Below are 20,984 nucleotides of genomic sequence, written 5' to 3' on the forward strand. Positions count from 1 at the left end.
ACTCCTAAGTCGGCTCGACTCATCGCCGTGGCGGCAGCTTGTGGTCGGGGCGGCGACGTCGGGTGTGGTTTGCAAGGCCAGGTGAAGGTCGACTTTCAATCCGGGCAACCCCAGCCTTTATGCGCTTCAGAGCTTCCTAGTGATCCCCTTCGAGCTTAGTTTCAATCGCTGGTATGCTACCAGAGGTGCAGATCCGGATCGTGTTGACCGGTATGTTTTCATTAAGTGCAGTTGGGCTCTGACACTTTTGGCCGACATGCCCCTGGTATGTCCGGTCATCTCAGCAGTATCGTGTAAGCTCCCGCGCCTCTGGTATGTCCGGTCATCTGTGCTGGACAGCAGGCGAGGCTGTAACGCCAAATGTTGTGCCACCAGTCAACGCATCGGTCACTCCTGTGACCTGGAAGCCAATCAGTCCAAAACTACAACTGTTCGGAGGGCATCTCTGTATTGTACTGGAACAGGCCGAAAAGGATCGTCAATAGACGGCTCGTCACCCTGGAAACGAAATAGACTGGCATCGACACTCCCGCAGATATTTGCCGCTTAATTCCCAGTAGCTCCCACCAGAGCACAATGGATCTGTCAAGGTCATTCAGAAGGGAATGGGTGAAGGCATCGGTTCGTAGCCGGTGGGGCAGAGATACGCGGCACCAGCTTATTGCGCCGTTTCGCCTAACTACGTCGTTTGGCAGAGGGACGTTTTCGTTATTTCCGACGAGGTGCTTTGTCGTTGCCAGCCGTGATGTTCAGGGAGACCGATGTGAAAGACGACGCATGCTGGCTTTCAATAGGCCAGCCCTGCCATTTTTTTCCTGGCAGAATGCTCTGACCTCCAGAATTTGCTGTTTTGTAGAAATAATTGCTTTAAGCGAACAAATACTCCAGTAGTAAGCTCGCCCAAAAGTCCCAATCGTCAAGCGTCGTTTACAGTTCCAAAGAGCCCATCTCCGAGTCTGGTACGCGAACTCAACAACCCCGCCTCAAAAACGTTCTTATATTTCGTTGCATTCACTTGCATATTTACAGCTTTTATGCAACCAATGCGATTAAAGGCAACGACCACGTGTCAAGTCACATATGCAGTCACATGGACACACCAAGCAGTGATGATGAATGCGATGCCGATGCCGCACGATGCCCCGGGCACGCGGGAGTCGCCACCAAACGTGGGCACGCGGGAGTCGCCACCAAATGTGGGCATGCTCGGAGCGCGCCTGCAACTACCTCCGCTGCCACGTGAACAGGGGCGTAGCTTCGCAAAGCAAGATGGAGGGGGAGGCTCGAGCACGGAAGTGGCTAAGCCTACCCTCAAACAGCCAAAGCAAAACGGGGAACTTGCCCGCATCTTCCTAATTAAAGTTGGGGCCTATCGCTCCCCAATCCCCAAATTAACTAAGAAACTACGCCCCTGCATGTGAGCCTGTGATGACCCATACGACGGAATCGCCCAATAGACGTCAGTCAGTCAGGCGTGCAGTAGTGGCGGCAGTCAGGCGTGCCTGTAGCCGCCTGACTGCCGCTACCAGGCGCTAACTCTCACCCGAGGCGGCCTCAGTACGGGAAGTATATCCGCTGATCCCAGACTGTCTTGCGTGGTGACGTCCTCCGCGGCCAGATCCATTGCGTGGCAGGCCGGCGGCGGGCGGCGGGCAGTCCGCCGCGCGTTCCCGGCGGGGGCTGAAGGGGCGTCTGGCGCCACCCGGGCGACCGCTGCGGCGGCGGGCGGGCCGACCACGCCCGCCGTCCCGTCTTGCTCCGCTGTGAGGCCGGTGGCCCCTTGCGTACCACCGTGCGGCGCTGGAAGGGCGTTGTGGGGTCGGCAGCGGCCGGGCGCCAGCCGGCTGCCAGAAATACGGGCCGGGACGAGCCCGCCCCGGAGCGACCCGTCAGAAACTGGCCTTGCGACGTGTCCGCCGGCCGGAACTGACCCTGCGCGGCAAACCGGCCCGGCGCCAGCGTCGGCACCGGGCTCGTCGGCTGGAACCGGCCGCGCGCGGCCCGCTGACGCGCCCCGTTGGCCGCCAGGAGGACGGGCCGCGCGCCAGCCGTGCCGGCCGCGCCGACCGCGCCGGCCTGCGCCGCCGCCGCGTCCGCCACCTGGCCACTGAACAGCACGTTCGCCGAGGTCACGTCATACACATAGAAGAGGAACGGCCGGTCGGCGACGAACGACGGCGTCGGCGCCGTGAAGAAGCTGCGCGCGCTGATGCTGATCGAGGTGGCGGCGGCCGCCTCGCTGCCGCGCTCGTCCGTCTCGATGATGGCGCTGTGGCGTGCATCGCTCACGTAGAGGCGCGGGTCGGGCGACATCCGCTGCAGGTTCGCCAGCGACGTGAACACTTGGCGCACTCCCACCTGTTGAGGCAGACGCGACGCAGTTAGCCCGGTGCCCAGCACGAGTGCAACCGCACGGCGGGTTTCCCGCGCCCGGCCGCAGGCCCGCGGCTGGTCGTGCATGTGCGCCTCGGTGGTTGGAAAACCCTGGCCAGCGGTGACGGATATGGGGGAGGGGGGACCACGCACGTGTTTGGTTTCAATGGAGCTTCCACCGCGTGGCGCCCCCGTCCCCTCCGTGGTCGAGTACAACTGGGCACCTGACGACCACGCCAGCTACTGTATTGGGCTTTCTATCAATTATGAGCGTGGTTTTGCGCGACACAGATTAAAGGGTACAATCTAGATTTGGGGACTTTGAGTTGGTTGGAATAATCTGCCGAGCGGGCAGTTCCACGCTGCGTACACTGCTCTTCCATCATACTGTGGCCGATTCCATCCTTCACCTGTCCCCACGTGCCTTCATGTGAAGGATGCAGCAGGTTTGCGCTCACCCTTTTCAGCACGTCCGTCAGCTGCAACTTGGTCTGCACACGGAACTTCGGAAACTTTATCTCCACCTCCTGATGGCGCATTTGTTTGTACATTGCGTCAGCGTCGACTTGATTGAGGGTGTCCCCTACACTGGCGCCCTGGTCGGGCAACACGAGGATCATCTGGTACCTTTCGTCCTGTTGGAGAGCAAGTGATTGACGTAAGGGTGTGCAACAGCCCCTCGAACACAACGACACGCGACCTTGTCATCCCCGATGCGGTCAAAGTTCGTGAGCGCCGCATAAAAAGCTGTTAGACTCATTTGCAAACGCTTCCTTCTGCCAAACCCTAGATTTTGCACCTACAAGAAAACGAGCCGAAAAACATGGACTTCCCCAACCAAAGCTAATTCTACTCTATGATAACCCAGCATAGCACGTGGGCATGGCACCTGGGCATGGGCTGCGGGACAGACTGGTGCCCCCAGTCTGTCCCACAGCCCATGCCCGCAAGGTGCACTCCAGCGTACCCCCTCCCGTCAGAGGCCGCGATACGTGTTTCCAGTGGTCCTCCCGCATGCATAAAACGTGAACATGTTGCAGCTATCTTGCACACCCCAGCTACCGAATTTCTTCACCCAAAACAAACTCCACTCCTTCGGTTCCTCAGTACAGCACCCTACACCCAATCCGTGCAGCTGGGTGCGCCCTCGTCGCACACCCACTGGGTGTGCCCCCGTCTGACCCACCGACCTCACTAGGGGCCAGACTGTCTTGCCCTCCCCCCCCCCCACACACCCTCCCCCACCAGTCCGGCCCGGGTCGGTCTGCCCACCTTGTAGGGCATGGCGATCGCGGTGAAGCGGCCCGACTCGCTACGCAGGTAGCCGTACTGGCCGTCGCCGGCCATCATCTGGACGGTCTGGCGGCGGCCGTCCGCTGTCGTGAACGGCGCCGGCTGCGTGCGGCGCGCATCGAGCGCCGTGCGCCACTCGGCCCGGAAGTAGATGGCGCTGACGAGCACGGCCACCAGCTGCGCGTTGCCCGGCGGCAGCAGGTCACGGATCTATCGAGTGGACGAACCGATCAGCTGGGACTCGACCGCGGCGAGGGCACGTGGTTTCGGCCAGGGAAGCGCTGCATGCTAATGACCGCGCACCTCAGCCACATGGAGGCGCACGCGAGCTGTACCATGTGCCACGCATGCCATGGTGTGGCCTGACACGCGGCTGCGTACTTATGTGAGTGATGGGTGGCCCTTGAATACTTCAACGACTGATGCCAAAAGTCAAATGTCGACTGCCCACGCGCGCCCAGAACCAGCCTCCACGGACGCTTTAGCCGTGAACAAGTCCTCCACAGACATTTTAGCCGTGAACAAGTCCTCCACAGACGCTCTAGCTGTGAACAAGTTCTCCACGGACGGTCTGGCTGTGAACAAGTCCTCAGACACGACTGTTTCAGACCGTGGGGTGTGTGTGACGCGTTCGGACCCTGCCCGCCACGGGCCGACCGCAGAGTCGGGCAGGACTCACCTTGCCACTGGTCTCCTGCTCGACGCGTCTGTTGATGCTGCCGGTGGCGGCGGCCGGGCTGGTGGAGAACGGCTGCGACTCCACCAGCGCGCCGTACGCCCGCACGGCCCGCTGGTACGCCGGCCGCACGGCCAGCTGACTGTCGTGGAAGAAGGCGGTGAAGAGGCGCAGCGTCACGCCCGGCTGCTCGACGCTGGTCTGCGGCGCCCGGCGCCGGTCGCGGCCGAGCAGCTGGCCGATCTCGCGCCGGGACGCGCCGTCGGCCGCCTCGTGCAGCAGCGAGAGCGCCGTCGCCACCGAGTACGGCGAGAACACCACGTTGGCGCCGGCCGGGGACACACCGGTGATGGTCTGCAAGAAGCGCAGGTCAGCAGCCGGTACCAAGTGGGACGACGTGACTTTGGCGCGGAACAGAGCGGACTGATGTAAGGGACGAGCAGCGCCAACTGCCAAAGACTTGGGCATTGTAAGCATGAAGCGGCCAGGCTTGTGCCAAAATCGTCGCATGTGATGGTAAGTGCGGTCGGGCCAGTTCGCACAGTTCAGATTCTAACTGCCAGATGTATCGAACTACCCTGAACTGACTGGTCGTAACCCAAGATCTGTCTTGGCCTGCACGCGCGCGAATTCTGGTTTTCCTTACGGGGAAAACCAAAATTCGCGCGTATGCAGATGCAGATTGAGGACTTACTCAGTTAAGAGTAAGTCCACAATCTGCGTCCAAGGCAGCTCTGCTAAGATGAACGTGAGCCTGCGTCCCAACTGTTCCGCGCCCGCCCACAGCCGTCAGTGGCGCGCACGCTTGCGGGCGCACGCCGCTTCCGGGCGCGATCAACACGGTAGTATGAACACGTCACCGCACGACGTCGAAATGCCACTGCGCCCGAAGCGTGACGCTCCCTCCCCCTCCCCATTTCCCCGCCTCCGTGTGCACAGTCCTGCACAGTGCACGTGCAGCGTGCGGGCCCCGAGCCGAGGGGCTCGCACGCGCACGTGGACGCCCGCGGTTGTCTGTCAGGAGCTCTGTGGGCGGACGGCCGCAGAGTGAGCCGATGGGGCCACGGAGGGGGTCACCGGTGGATCATGTGTCACCATCGGACCCCGCCGCCTAGGCAGTCGTAGTTACCATCGGTGGTGCTATCCAATTTCTTAGCAGAGGGGGACGATTTGGCGTATATTTGTTAGTTTGCGGAAAAAACGTGAAAAACGTGGAAATTACAAACCGTACTGCGGCACACCAGGGCCAGGGCCCACCGTACCGTCACCTACTGTTTAGACATAATTTGGGTACATCTCCTACACTCCAGTGTGCTTGACCCGTATTTTCCAAGCAACGGTGGAGGTAAGTTCCACTCTGAACATATTTCCCCCTGGAACATCCCATTCAGGTCCGTATATTTGCCGTCGGTTGGAATCATCGGTCCAAAATCGCAATCTTTGCTTTCTTGTCTGTGGTTTCGCAAGTCATGGCAAATGAGCTGCAGCGGCTCGGTGCTGTTGGCGACACCTCCAAAAGGCAGGCGTCCGCGGAAGACGAGCTCCAAAAGGCAGGCGTCCGCGGAAGACGAGCTCCAAAAGGCAGGCGTCCGCGGAAGACGAGCTCCAAAAGGCAGGCGTCCGCGGAAGACGAGCTCCAAAAGGCAGGCGTCCGCGGAAGACGAGCTCCAAAAGGCAGGCGTCCGCGGAAGACGAGCTCCAAAAGGCAGGCGTCCGCGGAAGACGAGCTCCAAAAGGCAGGCGCCCGCGGAAGACGAGCTCCAAAAGGCAGGCGTCCGCGGAAGACGAGCTCCAAAAGGCAGGCGTCCGCGGAAGACGAGCTCCAAAAGGCAGGCGTCCGCGGAAGACGAGCTCCAAAAGGCAGGCGTCCGCGGAAGACGAGCTCCAAAAGGCAGGCGTCCGCGGAAGACGAGCTCGGCCGCGGCGCGCAGTCCGTTTGATAAACACTGTTAAGCTTAGTCGGCACGGGGCCTATCTGACTCTCGCCAGCTGCCACTGAGACGTCATCACAGAACGGGTCCGGCGGGGCCGCGCCAGGGCTACAGACTCGGGCGGCTGAGAGCGCCGCACCACACCTAGACACCGAGCGCTTGCGCCGGGCCTACGGCGGACAGAAGAGATGTTCACCTCGTGAAGGTGTTGGACCTCCACCGCTCTGAGGGAAGATATCCAGCGGTGATCCCCACACCGACGCGCATCGTCAAGGCCACACTGTTCCCACCGCTGGCACAGTCTGCTTTCTCATGCGGAACCCAAGCCGAAGATCCGTAGAAAATTGGCATCACATTTGAATAAAAGGTACTGCCGATATGTAACAAGGTCTGTGTGTGCAGCTGCCCTATACAGTTAAGAAAAAAATAACAGCGGACATATGTGGGTCGCATGGAAGGCAACGGATCTAAGCCGTTGGACTGCGCCCCGTGCGTGCGTGGGCGTCCTTTCCCTCGAACAGGTCCGCGCCTATCCATCTCAGTGCAGCGCTTGCCGGGTGATCGGCATTGAGCGCGGCCGGCCGATGGCTGCTGCGCCAAAGAACGCGTCCGGCCGATGGCTGCTGCGCCAAAGAACGCTTGCACCGATGGCTGCTGCGCCAAAGAACGCGGCCGGCCGATGGCTGCTGCGCCAAAGAACGCTTGCGCCGATGGCTGCTGCGCCAAAGAACGCGGCCGGCCGATGGCTGCTGCGCCAAAGACAGTGCGGGATGTGACCGTAGACCCACGCCTCCCCAGAACAGGGACGCGACTGAACACATCACGGACCACCCGGAACCTCTGCATTCTTGACCGGTTTGTGGAGGTCAAAAAACGAGAAGCAAATGCGTCGAGAGGCGTGACGAAACTGTTGTTCCCTAGCTCAGATGCTACGCAACAATCCTGTTTTAACGTTCAGACTGCGTTCCGCCGGCCATAAAGATGTCGTCCACCGGTCGTCCTCTGTTCGATGAAGGGACTGGAACGGCCAGTGTTCGCCAGCCAACAAAGAGCTGTCGGCTGCAGGCATGCAGAACCGAATACACTCTGAATGGGGTCAGAGCTGAACCCACGAATCGGGACCCCAATCGACGAACGCTACTCACGATTTGCCGCTCGGCAATCGACCGAGAGTAGTCCGAAGCAGGGGCCCTGCCCGCCTGGCAGCTCTGAGCAGATTTTCCAGTGGTGTGGCTCCACTACGATCAGTTGGAAACGGCAGCTAATTGGTGCAGACCGGAGGGGCGGCGCCGCCGGACGCCGGTAGGGTGGGAAGCCGGCCGGCCAACATGCCATCGGACAGGGCGGGCCAACATATCTCTTCGCCAGTTCTGACTTTTAGGAGGCCCCTAAGTCCATGATAGGCCATGATGTGGTTAGTGGCAGTCATGCGGTCAGAAGGCAGGCCGTGATCAGGGACGCAATGTATTTAGGGTGGAGAGGAAGCTTCAGCTATCTTGTATGGTCGGAAATAATCGCACCACAGGCGTCATGAATGATAGCGAGCGTCAATAATGCAAAGCTCTTGAGTGCTCGAGGGCCAAGTCATGGCAGAACCACGTCACGTCATAATGGAGACAAGACCCGAACCTGCGACAGCAGACGGCTTAGTGATGCATGCAAGTTGGATGCGTTCAAACTGCCACAACTGAGAACCCTCGTGGCGTAAAAACGGCCCCCGTGTCGCATACAAGCTGTGAATGACAGCGTGCGAGGTTCAAGTACTATTTCTGTCGCATTTTTGTCGTGATAGGCCGCTGTGCATAAAAAGGGCCGTCGTCCTGCGGCGGTCTCTTCCTCGCCGGAGGTCACCATAGCAACTGTCTGCCCATCCACAGGTAATTGCCCGGCTGCTCCTGCCTCCGCATGCGCCGAACACTGATTTGGGGCGACGCGATAAAATTTCCGCCTTGGCTGTGATGGCATATATGCCTGCACCTATCTTCTGCCACCATGCCTCGGAGGCCTGCTCCAACATTTACTCCTATATATCTTGTGCACACCACATCAGCATGTTACGCGCCTAGCTTGCGAAGCAGTGATTGATTTTGACGCTCGCCGTACCCAGTTAAGGACGTTTTTTGGCGGCGCGTATTTCGGTACGTCCGCCTCCGACAGCAGATCACAAGCATGCACCGGCGCGCGGGCCGCTCGCCAGCGGCAGGCACTGTGCGGCTTATATGACCGCGCGAGTGTCAGACTCCTATCGTGCGTGCCGGCGGCGCGCACCGGACACATTGCGAGCGCGTGACGCGTCCGCGTCCGTCTCCGGCGCGAGAGCCGCTTACTTTGTGCAGGAGCTGCTGGAATGGCATGCGCCGGGACTGCCCTGCGACGCTCGCCGCCGCCACCAGCAGCAGCGCGCCTGAAAAAGCACCACACGAGATGCGTCAGGGCGGCGAGCAGTGACGCGCTCCGGCGGCACTTCCGGCGCGCAAGTGTCCGGGCCGACGGACTTTTCAGAGCGGCGGGTCGCCATGGCTGGCGTCAGCCGCTTCGACGGGCAGGGGATGTGGTATTCGTACACCAATGACGTCAGTGGCTGACGCGTGTCGGAGGGCTGAGCCTGAACAGGCGGTGATCGGGTGCAGCCAGAAGTACTGTGAGTCCCGAGCACCGACTTGCTCCGAAATGTGTCACCCAACAGCACGCACTGCGCACAGTTGACGACGCCAACGTGCCGCCAACTCTGACGTCACTGCAGAGGGGGGGGGGGGGGTGCAGGAGCACCACTCACGCGTAGAGATGGGGTCACGGCCGGGGCTCGGAAAGGTCATTAAGCGCCTTCCTGGCCCGGTTTTTCAGCGTCACCGTCCTGTGAACAACGCTGGCCTGGTTGCCAATGTAATTGTTTTCAGCTCTGCATTCAGCTAGGGTATATCAAGGTCGCGTGCTCGTTTGTAGTGCACGCAGCGTGGCCGTCGCAAGAAGACCAGATGAAATGCAGTGCGCACATGCCGCATTGCAATTTGCTCTGTTACTCCCCAACGAATAAAATATAGACATTGTGCGGTCATCTGAGACCCAACTTATCGGGTACGATTTCTGAGTCACAGTGCATCAGAGCAACAGCCACATATATAAATCCAACAGGTTCTTTGCGGGCCGGCGAGCACTGCTGTCCAGTTGCCAGCCGTTGGACGACCAGTGAATAGCAAGACTTGTTTTGTAACCGGTGGAACATAACTGAACGTTTAGAAAAGGATCGATGCACGACATTTTGGCCAAGGAACGGCTATCGCGTCGTGACCCTAAACACCTACAATAATTACATGTCGCCGTATTTGGACGTCCGTAGCATTTTGAAGGAAGTCACTTTGCTGAATGGTGAACACTGACGAGACGTGTCGATGTCGGAAGGCATGACGAAGCCTCTCGCCGCTCGAATATCGCATGGCGAAATACCACACAACCCACTTTAATGTGAGCCCGCGTTCCACCCGCGATCTTAAGCAAGGCTACCCACTGGTATTGAGGGATCAAAACTAGACATCAGTGTTAGCTAGTCAGCACGGTGATGTCTTGGGACTGTTCAAGGATGGGGCATAGCAAGGATGATATGGAATGTATAAAGAATAGCATGGTATATACTATTGAATATATCTATAGATATGAGGATAATACGGGATACAAAAAGGACGATATGGAATATATAAAGGATAATATGGGATGTTGCTGCAGTTGGACTTTGAAATTGTACCAAAAGTGACAAAAGATGGTAGAATATATAAAGGATAGCATGGGATGTATAAAAGATGATATGGAATATGTAAAGGATAAATGGGATATATCACTGAAGTTGGAACTTTGAAAATCATCCAAAAGTGTCCTTGTTCAACGTGTAAACACAACCCAGGAGTAAACGAAATTTTGTCTGCCAATGTTGTGTATTTATTGTGTTTTAATTGCATTTTCAATGCCCTGTATTAACATTTACGCACGTCACACAAAACCAAGCCCTCTATCACGCGCAGCTGGGTGTACTGTCCATAGCACAACCGGCACTGACGATAGCCAAATACCAAGTCAAAACGGTTGCGCACGAGCTCGTTCGCCCTTCTCTCGCCCTCGGCTAATGAGACCCCTTTCACCGTCAGTGCAGCGCCCATCCACCCGCCGAAATCCGGGGGCATTGGTGCAACTTCCAAAGGTAGCACCTGCTTCGTAGGGTAGGTCCTTTGAGTGAATAAAGAAGGCATACAAATATGCGTATTTATATATATATATATATATATATATATATATATATATATATACATAAAACTAGAAATAGACACATTGATAGATACGAAGCGAAACAAAAGCTTCAGCGAAATGTTCATTCACTGGTGCAGTGCCAGGCAAAGATCCTGTTCTAATATTCAACCGTATCATCCCCACATAACGTACTGCAATGATTCGTTGGACCGTTCGCTGGCCGTACCCGCCAGTAACATGAATAATGTCCTCAAAACGTCTTGCAGACATAAGGATGCTACAAAACGAAGACGCGTAAGTTGTTCAGCGCAACTGCCACGAACATTGCACGCGCACAAGAGTGGTATTAAATGCCCTATTCCCGCTGAATAACTAGGATAAAAAAGAGATGCATTGACAGCCCGACAACTGGAACAAGACACATCGAATAACAATTACAATCAGTGCAGACATCACTTGCGGTCGATTCAGCCGAATGAGCGTCGCGCCGTCTCCGCATCTAGCGGACCACTCACCGATACAGTGCAGCGCGCCCATCGCCATACTCCGAGCTGCGACCAATGAGATCCGATGCCGCTGCTGCCCGCACACCGTGCACCACCCGCGACCCTCCCCTGCAATGTGGCGCCGTGTTATGCTTATAAACGCCGCTCCGGCTCAGCGCCGCCCGGCAGAGGGCGCTCAGGGGCGCCCTGTTTGTAACGTCACCGCCCCCTCCCCCCGCCCCCCGTGCCGGCGCGTGCAGGGATGGCACCCGTCGTCATGGTGACGCGTCGCACGGCCCCGGCCGGCTGGCGGGGACGGGAGCCGGACCTCGCTCCGTTGATTGGCATGTCAGTCGAGCCGGGCTGGGGAGGGCGAGTGGGGCTGAACACCCTTCCGGAACGGCGTGCGTCCTGTTGCCTGCCGGTAACGATTGCTGGCGCCGACTCTGCGGACGCCACTGGTCAGACATGTGGAGGGCTGGGCGCTCTGGCGAAGGCCAGAACTGAGCAGGGCCACAACACCGAGGCTGCCGCTGCAGGCGTTGTACGTTACGTTGATGATCGGGGCCCCAACTGCGCCGAGCCGGACCCCTCCCACCCCCCGCCCTCCCGCTCTGCCGGGCGTCGGCCGCCTCAAGTCCCGGAAGCACAGCGCACCCGTTGGCTGATGCTTCTTAGGTCGCGCTCATGGACCCCCCCCCCCCCACCCCGGTAGTCGCCAATGAAATCTGATAGCTGACAAGTTCGTGCTGAGGGACGTTTTGATTAGATACTATTTTCCAGAAGAACAACACGACCGGCTTAGCCAGGAGCAGCGGGCCTTGCGGGCACGAATGCACCTGCTGGAATTCCCGCCACCACGCAGTCAGTCACCAAAAGAACACCTGTCAGGATTTTGGGTTCCTAGGACTGACCACGTCCTCGCAACAGACCACATAGCGACGGAATGTGAACGCTGAGCCCCCGGTGATGTGGAATTCCCTGGATAAGACCTGACAGTTTCGGACCCAATAAACGGGAGCTTTGGGGTCGGGATGGCTTTCATGGTATGCTTTGTGTCAGACAGCCGAAATCAATAGCACCGCACTGGTCGTTGCACGTTGTTTCCCGCTGGTTGTACTCTCCCAATCATTACTGGTTTAGTGCGTCACCATTTCCTGTGTTTTCAGCCGCCCACTGACAGCGCGGGTGATATCATCGGTGCATTGTCCTCTTATTTACTACCAGTGGAGCTGGTCCACGCCCAGTGGGCACCGACCCGAACGTGCGATGATGCGCGGGCCCGCATTCAGGGATTCCGTGTTGACAACGCGGGTCGAATCTCTTCCGGCTGGGTATATATACTGTTCATCTGATTCAATGCAATGCAGGGAGTGAATTCCACTGCGCCAGTCCTACTGCGCCGGATTCCGATTGTCGTCCGTTGCAGTCCAGAGGCAGCTTTCCTAAGAGTAACGAGGTGGACATTGGGACTTAATAGGCCTCGTTGGCTTATTCGCGTCTCCGGCTTTGTCTCCGGACTGTTTACGCACGCTCCATCCCAGCTGTCCTGATCGCATGTCCCTGCCAGTGCGGAGAGATAAAGACTCGTTTTTTTGCTTCCCATATCACCCTAAGCTGGCAAGTCTAGGTCGATTTTATCGTGCTGTGTCGTCAGTTTACCTTGCACGAGCAAAGTCCGTGTCAACTCGCATTGGGCGAGGGCCTGCTTAGCAGCAAAACGTGGACAGAAAAAATCAACAGCCCGTTTGAAGTGCAAACTGAAGAGACGCTTTCGGGTTTTAGGTAATTCTCCATGTGAAAACAAATATACACAGTACTCATTGTATTAAAACAATTGTAACAAATAAGCTTTACAACATTTTAGGGCGTCGTATAAAAATATTGGTATCTTGCACCCACACAATGACAATTTACGTTCGGCCACCAGGCCTCACTGGTAACCTGTTCACGAAATTGTCCGGCATGCATTCATGTAAAATTTACTTCATCGTTCTGCGGCGCATGACATTTCGAATCTAACAGTACGCGTGTCAGTCAGTAACTTTGCAACACATATGGGGCCTCTCCATGCGTAAAGCCCTGCGTGCACAGTTTCTTTCAGATTCGAATGGACCCATCTGTACACGGTCCACATGTGACGCGTTTTGGCAAACAACTACGATGCACAACGTTTCAACGCTTCTCGTAAATGCAGCATACGAGGCCAGCCACTGCCGTGCTCACGTTCCTCCAACACACTCGTATCGCGCTGCCGTCGACCGCTCGCGCCCGGGCCGTCGGTTTCCCCGAGCCGCTCGATCCACGCAGGGGGTGGGAGTGTGGGGGCCGGGTCCGCGCTCGGCCGGCTCGTGCCGCCGACGGAGCGTCCGGCCCGGCGGGCCGCCGCCGCGCCAGCCGCGCCACTAGAAGTACACTGCCACCGGACTCTGCTCCAGCTCGGCTGACGGCGTGTTGGGCAGCGGCGTCACGCTGACGTCCGGGTCCAGCTCCGTCTGCCGACAGCGCAAGCCCCGTCAGCTCGTCAGCACCAGCTCCGCCAGGTCGTCAGCATCAGCAGGGCGGCGGTCGGCCGAACCTGAGGCGACTCCAGCCCTGGGCGTCCTGAGACGACCTCTTCGGAAACCAGGAGCCCGACAATATTCGCCTCCCTCATGTGCTACTAGACGCGCCAGGTGTTAGCTGTATAATAGCTTCACAGGGACTTAATACGCCTGGAAAAGAGCGGCCCCAATCTGTCAAAAGACCACTGGGATGACTTAAGCCCGCACAAAGATCCCAAACTACTTTCAACGAACAACTTCTGAGTGAAACGAAAGCTCAGGCAGTTCAAGAGGTAACTGGAGCAAACGAAACACCGTTAGTTGGCTCCAAGGCGATCTTCGAACTTTGCAAAGAACTGTCGGCTTCCAACAACACTCGCGGAACGATGGATTAGCCTGCATTGCTCGGGTTTCCCTGCAACCGCGACCGTACGGCGAATCTTTTGAGCCACTCCCGCTATCTCTGGATCTGGCCGTGGAATGGGAAACATCATGAGAGCATTTGGTATCTTACCAACGCCCTGTCTAACAGAACCTTTTCGGAGTGACTGATGTTGAACATAGTGCCAAGCACCTAATGGCCATAAGAATCGCATGACAGCATGTAGCACCCGCAACCGCAATGAAACCTTTAAACTGAGGCCAAACAATAACTAACGATGCTCTACGTCAGAGACAAACTATAATTCGCAAAAAAGTCACGGTAAAGGTCAGACCAGATCGAGCTGCCTTATGCTCTTAACTAGTCATGAAGCAAATGAGTCCGTGGGCTTTCTTCCGAGGCATTTTACCCGATGTGGCGTTAGAAAGATCTAGTCAGTGGTCATTTGGATTTGAACCATAAAGTTGGTTTACGGAAAATTCTGTAACAAACTGGTATTGTAAGCTGTTGCGATGTCGCATTTGCAAGGAGTCTTGCATGACCTTTTTGCGACTTAATGAGGTCTCGTGTCATATGATAGCAAAATGACTCATTTCACGGCTACATTACATGACGCGTGAAATGACGCGGTTTCAGATTGGTGGATGCCCCCAATCTGAATCGCTACATGAATAGCCATACATCATCAGCAAGTCAGCATAATAAAAAAACCACACATGTCCGCAACCGAGCTAAATAACTATTTGTCAAACATGTGAAATTGATAACTCGGCAGCACCACCAATTTCGATCTAAAACGGTTGATAACTAATTCCAGAAAACCAGAGGCGTTACTTTTATCCCCAGTGGTTATAAATAGATTGGGCCGACCGGAAATATATATTTTTTTAATGATACATGTTGAGGGTTGCGGTACATCCTCCAACTTTTTTAATTGGCACGATCATGCTGTCTGTGCCGTAATCACCCTGGTAACTATCAGCGTCACCATGAGGCCCGTGGGGGACCAGCACTCAGCACCATGAGGCCCGTGGGGGACCAGCACTCAGCAGAGGCGCCTTCAGTACAGAGGCATCCAGGCCTAATTTTAATTCTTAAGTCCGCCCGAAGAAAAGGCTCAACGAAGTCAATTAACATTAAAACTGTTTAGGCACGCCCCATTCGTTCCAGGCCAGCACTCCATTCAGAACCAGGCACCAACGGCCTGTCAACGGCCGACCCGCACTTGCCGTGTGGAGGCTTCCGGGGGGCGCTCGTGACTGATGCTTGCTTCCGGGGGCGCTCGTGACTGATGCTTGCTTAGCCAGATTACCAGATAAGGAGCACGCTTCGCGCTAGCCGTGAGTGCATGCGAGGTCTAAAACTGGCGATGCAGCCATGCTCTCACGACATCGGCCGCTTCCGATGCTCCACTGCAGTGCATTGCCAACAGATGGACGGAAGAAGGCCCAGACCGCAGCACGCCCGTTGCCCAGCGCGTGGGAGGGCATACCCCACCTCCCAGCGCTGGCGCCCACTGAAAGGGTGGGCGGTGAGCAGTGGCCGTGGATGGAGATCCCGTAGGGGCCAGCGGGGGTGAGGTCAGGCCCGCCGGGCCCAAGCAAGCCCAGACTGTGAGGAATCTGGGAGTTCAAATAGGGGTTTCGGGCTCCAAGGGTCCCATCGGACGATTCTTTTCGGATCTTTGGGCACAAGTCCTCTACATCTTTGCGATCCTCCGGATTTCTCCTAGTATTTATAGCTGCCCACAGGGCCCGTTTCACTCCTCACAAGCCCTCTTGTTGCCTAGGAGAACCTACATTGCTTGCATAGGCAATTGAGGTGCTTCTTGGTGTATACATGGCCCTGCTGACATGAAGAGGAATCCTCACCAGAATGTAATTGGTGAAAACAAAAATGAGTTTCCTGCGAAGCTACACAGCGCAGCCTTGCCCGTTGGTTCGATTTGTCACTGTCTGAAATCCGTGACTGCGGAGAGTGTGAGCCCTAGGTTGGCTAGACTCTATCTGATCGGCTCTATCTGTCTCAAATAAGATTAGAGTCAGATGGAACTCGTGTCATGGGCCCTCTTGAGAATGTTAATGATCTCACTGGACGTAAATTCAGCTGCAGTCTGAGAAGTCTAGCGTGGTAGTGTTGTTCAAAACAACGATGGGGATGATCACATGTTTACCAAAATTCTCACCTACTTTCGGCGTAAACAATACTGATATTGGGTGCTGCTCCAAACATGGTGTGTGCCAATGGTTAAGAAACGAATTTGTGCCCGGCTTTGGTCCGTTGACATAGGAAAGCACATGCCAGGTTATTTCTCGAACGGCGGCAGACGCTTAAGTTAAACGAACAAACAACAAAAATCGCGAGCCTTTGGCGCGTCAAAATAAGTAACGCACGGCATGTTGTGGTTCTGCATTAAACATGTGATAACGTCAGCTGCGATCTGCAATACTTTAGTCTGACCATAGTGGTGGAAACCCATGTCAGGTTATCTTTCAAACGATGACAAACGCCCAAGCTCAAGCCAATTACTTCGCGCACATTCGTCTCGTCTAAATGTATAACAGTCTTCCAATTATATCTGGTCTGCTTGCCAGTTGTTCACAGAGCTCCGTGTTTTTGAGAAGAAAAAAACTTCCCTTTAGCAGAAAAAACGAAGTATTCAAAACCGAGGTGTTCGAAATGTGAGAGAGTGTGCCCTTTCACGCTGCAATGAGCCTAATGACACTGATCCCCTGAATCACTGATCTTGCCCCCCACCGCCCCTTCCCAACCCGAAGGATGTAACCCCACCTCTGAGATTGGATGAATCAGGAGTGAATGCAGCTGGAGTATGGGGGACAACCTAACCAGAATGGGAAAATGACATTTTGAATGGGAAAACGTGAAAACGTGCATTCTACGAGACCACTGGGAAATTGACCCAATTCTGCGAAACTTGGTGAGGCATGTTTCCCTAGCCCCTCGGCGGTTACAACCATGCTCCCTTCCCCGTATTTGGTTGCGGTCTCTGTCGCTGACATTGACCGAGCAGCCGGTGTGTTGCGACACTGATCCCGCCGCGAGGCCGACGCCACCACGTTACCCTCGCTGGAAATTCTGACCGACGCCGACGATGGGTGCCATATCGCGCGGAGGGAAACGGAACCGCGATGACGGTACACGGTCGGCGCCGGCCGCACCAGCGCCATCTATGCGGACGTCTGCCCGGCAGTTCCAGAGGCTGGGGATCGACGCTTCGGTCCGATAAACTGCTGCTGGGTGACCCACGCATGCCCTGAAGAATACAGTGATGTTTAGTGCGGCCGCTGGAGATTTGGGTTACGCAGTGTCCGTGAGGGTGTCGTCAGCCACGTCAGGGGATTCTACTATGCCAAGGACCGCACACCTGCCGGTAAAACCAGAAAACAATACGCAAAACAAATATTAAGCCTCACTAAGAACGCAGAGAACGACCCAAAACGACCCCCGCTTTCCCGTCCACGACGTGCCGTGTGCGCAGCAGGACGCCGATCGGAACTGACCAGCCAACTCCGAGCAGAAGACAGGCTGCAGACGGTACCAAGACATCGGCCGGCGACAGCCCGTGACATCACGCCGCAGAAAACACGATGGAGAGCGAACTCAAGACCGCGGCTGGATGATGTTCCCATAAGCCGTTTTCACGCTAACCTTTTTGGACTGATCTGGCATCATATCTCAAATACACGAAAGCACAAATCCATGTTGAATGTTAACGCCGATCTGAACATCTTTTAGTCGAATGTACATACCAGTTACATCAAATCGCATGTGCTACAAGTAAGTTGATCGAGCCAGGATGAGGTCATGTCAGGCCACGCGGTAACCTTCCGTAAGCCAGTATAAATGACACCTCTCCGGGCCAACATGTACTACCGGGTCGAATGGTGCCAACTGCAACATCAACACAGGAGTGTGAGTGGACGACTCCAGATGCGAGCCATATCGGGTCACTTGATGCCAATGTTAGACCACGTGATGCCGTTGGTCTTCAGGAGCAGACTCAGATGCTCTCTTCTCAGCGGGGCTCTTCTTGACCGCCACGTTGCCGCTGCCCATTCAGCGGCACGAGAAGGAATGCAGTGCAGCGTCCAGCGCGATCCCACGCGGGGTTCTCCGCGTTGGCTGGACCTTGCCCAGTTCGCTCGCAAGCCTGCGTCTCCCTTCGGAGGCGCGCTTGCCGCACAGCTGGCTTATGTGAAGGGCGAATAAGCTATTGAGCCAGAAACGGATTTTTTTGAAGCGTTTATAAACAACTGTCTTTTGAACAAGGCATCACTCAATCAAGCACATTGCACCATTCGACTCGGCATTCCATGCCCGCTCCGGAAAGGCATCATCAATACCTGCTTGCGCAGGGTCATCAAGTGGCATGCCATGACCTCTACCTTGGCTCGGTCGGCTTACTTCTTGCACCTAAAAACGCTGATGCAATGGGCACGCATAGTTGACTTAAAGGTGTCTAGACCGGTACAACATGTCAGGTCATCTTGATTATCCGGCATCACGTGTAATAATTGCTTGTACCGAATACCGATGATGACTTCTGTGCTCTCTCGAGGTCACAGAGCCTCTAAAGGTCACAGCCTTTTACGCCGCGCAAAAAGCCGAGAGGTGCATTGCTTATCTGAGATTTCCACATTTGTAGCGATTTTAAAGAAGATCGAAGTGGTCCGGATTCCTCAGATCGGGGGGTCCCGCACCGAGGCAGTGGGGAAGTCAGGAGGAAATGTTTCATTGCGCCAGAGGCTGATTATTTTCGGCCATTTATTATTTCATCTTTCGAACTGAGCGTGATTCGATGCTGCAATTAGTAGCATCTGACTCGTTACGGTATTTCCCGTCTGGAAAGGCGTCATTTACACTTGCTCGCCAAGGTCACCACGTGGCCCGACACAACCGCAACTCTGGTTAGCTCACCTCACTTCTTTCGCCTTGATATTTTGCTGCAATTAAGGAGTGCATTCGACTAAAAGTGGTTTAGATCGGTTTCAACATGCCATTTTATCCTGATTACCCAGAATCACGTACTATGTTTGTTCAGGCTGAACTCTGGTATTCGGTAGCCTCTAACGGTCACAGTTTTTGACATCCCGTGAAAAGCAGAAAGCTGTTCTCTTTAGCTGACATGTTACACACTTGCAGCAGTTTTAAAGAAAGTCAAAGGGGTCAGAAGGGTCTCGTATTTGGCCGATTAGGAATGTTTTATTGCGCCAGAAACCGATTATTCTCAGACATTTACAAGCTTGTCTTTGGTGCTAAGCGTCATTCAGCAACCCATTGGTGCCATTCGAGTCGGCATTGCAGGGACTCAGGTAAAACGCCATTTATACCTGCTTGCGCAGGGTTAGCACGCGACCTGACATGACCTCAACTCTGGTTCCATCACCTTATCTTGGCTCTATCCTGTTCTGGGATTGCAGCCAGTACCCCTCCGAATTGCTTTTCCACCTCGTTTCACGAAATCCTCCTTTACCTTGGAGCTGTGTTATCTCGCACCGCATGACTCGCAGTTTTTTCGGTTTCCAGAAAAGCATTCATGTAGAAATGATTCCGAACCGCCACCACGGCAGCTTGGGCTTCTCTCGAATAACCGGTACGGTCCGCTGCTGTTGTTTTCACCAGTAGCTCTCAGAGGCGGGGCTCGACTTGGCACCAGATCTTGTCGCTAACATTCGATACGTATCTGGTGGCTCTGTTATTTCCAAAACCCTCCTGTAAAAAGTAAGGGCGAATTCATCTTCTTTGCTGATTTGTACGTGGTGATGAAAACGTTCAATTCTCTTAGGCTGCACTTGTCCATTTCCTCTAAGCTCATTCTCCGTGTAAAACCATTTGCAATGCATCCACTGATACATACAATTATTGCTATGCCACACTTGGTTGCCAAAGCAAGCCCTCTCGAGAGCTGGCAGCCGACAAATGGCCAGGGTCCCGCAGTTAGAAAAAAGGCAGTTTTGTTCTCCAGAGAAGACCAGTTTCGAATCTTCCTCCCAGGCATGTTGTTGTTTTTGCCATCGTCATGGTAGCCTGAGCCTCGGCTTCAGAGTCGCCAGACCTCATCCAGAAGGACTCTGTGCCCCGTCAGTCCCTCGGCAGCTGCGACGCGTCATCATCCTTGCGGATTTTGTTCATAAACATCGTCTGTTGGGGCTGTTCGGTATGCACCCGGGAATGAATTCTGTGAGGATCTGTCAGCATGCGCCCGGGAATGAATTCTGTGAGGATCTGTCAGCATGCGCCCGGGAATGGATTCTGTAATGGCTGTCGGTATGCACCCGGTAATGGATTCCGCAATGGTCTGTCAGTATGCACCCGGGAATGGATTCTGTAATGATCTGCCGGTATGCACCCAGTAATGAATTCTGTGAGGGTCTGTCGGTAAGCACCCGGGAATGGGTTCCGTGAGGGTCCTCGAGCACTGCTCTTGTCCGCAACTTTCCACATTCTGGAGGCAAAGCGCACGTTCATCGCCACGGATTTTTCATTACATAATACGTTGGGGCAGCACAGTGTTGTCTGTGCTCCAGGATCCAGCAAGGCGCGTGTCTCTCTGGCTTCCCCGGCAGGCCCGTGCACGTTGACAGACACAATTTGAGGGAGCACGGTGACTTCATTCTGTTGAGCCGCCGCGGTTGTGAGAAGTTGTGAGGACGTAACGTGATCTGCGCCATTTGAATGGACCGATTTAGCCAAACGCCAGATGATCCGCCTGCTGTCATGAAGGAGCTCGTGATGTCTCACTGCGCAGCCCTCCCTTCCACAAGGCTTAGCAGTGGCACAGTCGCGAATATGATATTCTCCTTGTTGGCAAAAGACGCACAGTTTGTTACCTACTACAGACTCGTAGCAGGCAACAAACGCGGTCATCGGTTGACGTCTCCGCTAATTTCCACTGCTCCGAGCTGTGGTCACCGCCACAGCAGACACATCCCACAGGACACGCTTCATTCATCCTCGCTGAACTCCTGGTGAGCTGTTCGGAGTTGTGCAGTGCACCTGATATTTTGCGTTTCAGTCAAAATTTAATTTGTTTGCCGAGTCACC

The 20,984-nt window shown here is 55.4% G+C and overlaps 2 protein-coding genes across 2 annotated transcripts in view; both read right to left on the reverse strand.

The window, feature by feature from the left end:
• Window positions 1-1,514: 1,514 nt before the first annotated feature.
• LOC119096455 (serine protease inhibitor) lies at window positions 1,515-11,128 on the reverse strand. The gene is made up of 6 exons (XM_037219361.1): window positions 11,025-11,128; window positions 8,601-8,677; window positions 4,346-4,696; window positions 3,646-3,876; window positions 2,832-3,008; window positions 1,515-2,358 (listed from the first exon to the last, which is right to left on the reverse strand). The coding sequence occupies exons 1-6, from the start codon at window positions 11,050-11,052 to the stop codon at window positions 1,555-1,557; spliced, it is 1,668 nt and encodes a 555-aa protein (XP_037075256.1). The 5' UTR covers window positions 11,053-11,128; the 3' UTR covers window positions 1,515-1,554.
• A 1,684-nt stretch (window positions 11,129-12,812) lies between these two features.
• The window catches only part of LOC119097527 (cadherin-related tumor suppressor), a 53,842-nt gene continuing 45,670 nt past the window's right edge, over window positions 12,813-20,984 (reverse strand). Inside the window, exon 21 of the mRNA XM_037220560.1 lies at window positions 12,813-13,489. Coding sequence (XP_037076455.1) covers window positions 13,400-13,489 — 90 coding nt within the window. The 3' untranslated portion in view covers window positions 12,813-13,399. The remainder of the gene's footprint in view (window positions 13,490-20,984) is intronic.

The sequence above is a fragment of the Pollicipes pollicipes genome, unplaced genomic scaffold (assembly GCF_011947565.3).
Source record: "Pollicipes pollicipes isolate AB1234 unplaced genomic scaffold, Ppol_2.1 Scaffold_4295;HRSCAF=5057_pilon_pilon_pilon, whole genome shotgun sequence".
Taxonomy (NCBI): Eukaryota; Metazoa; Arthropoda; class Thecostraca; order Pollicipedomorpha; family Pollicipedidae; genus Pollicipes; species Pollicipes pollicipes.

Coding starts and splice junctions, on each gene's coding strand:
- LOC119096455 (XM_037219361.1), bottom strand. CDS start 11,052: ATGGCGATGGGCGCGCTGCACTGTATCG. Junction 4,697..8,600: donor TCCAGCAGCTCCTGCACAAA/GTAAGCGGCTCT, acceptor CGCTTCTTGCAG/ACCATCACCGGTGTGTCCCC. Junction 3,009..3,645: donor CGATCGCCATGCCCTACAAG/GTGGGCAGACCG, acceptor GCTCTCCAACAG/GACGAAAGGTACCAGATGAT.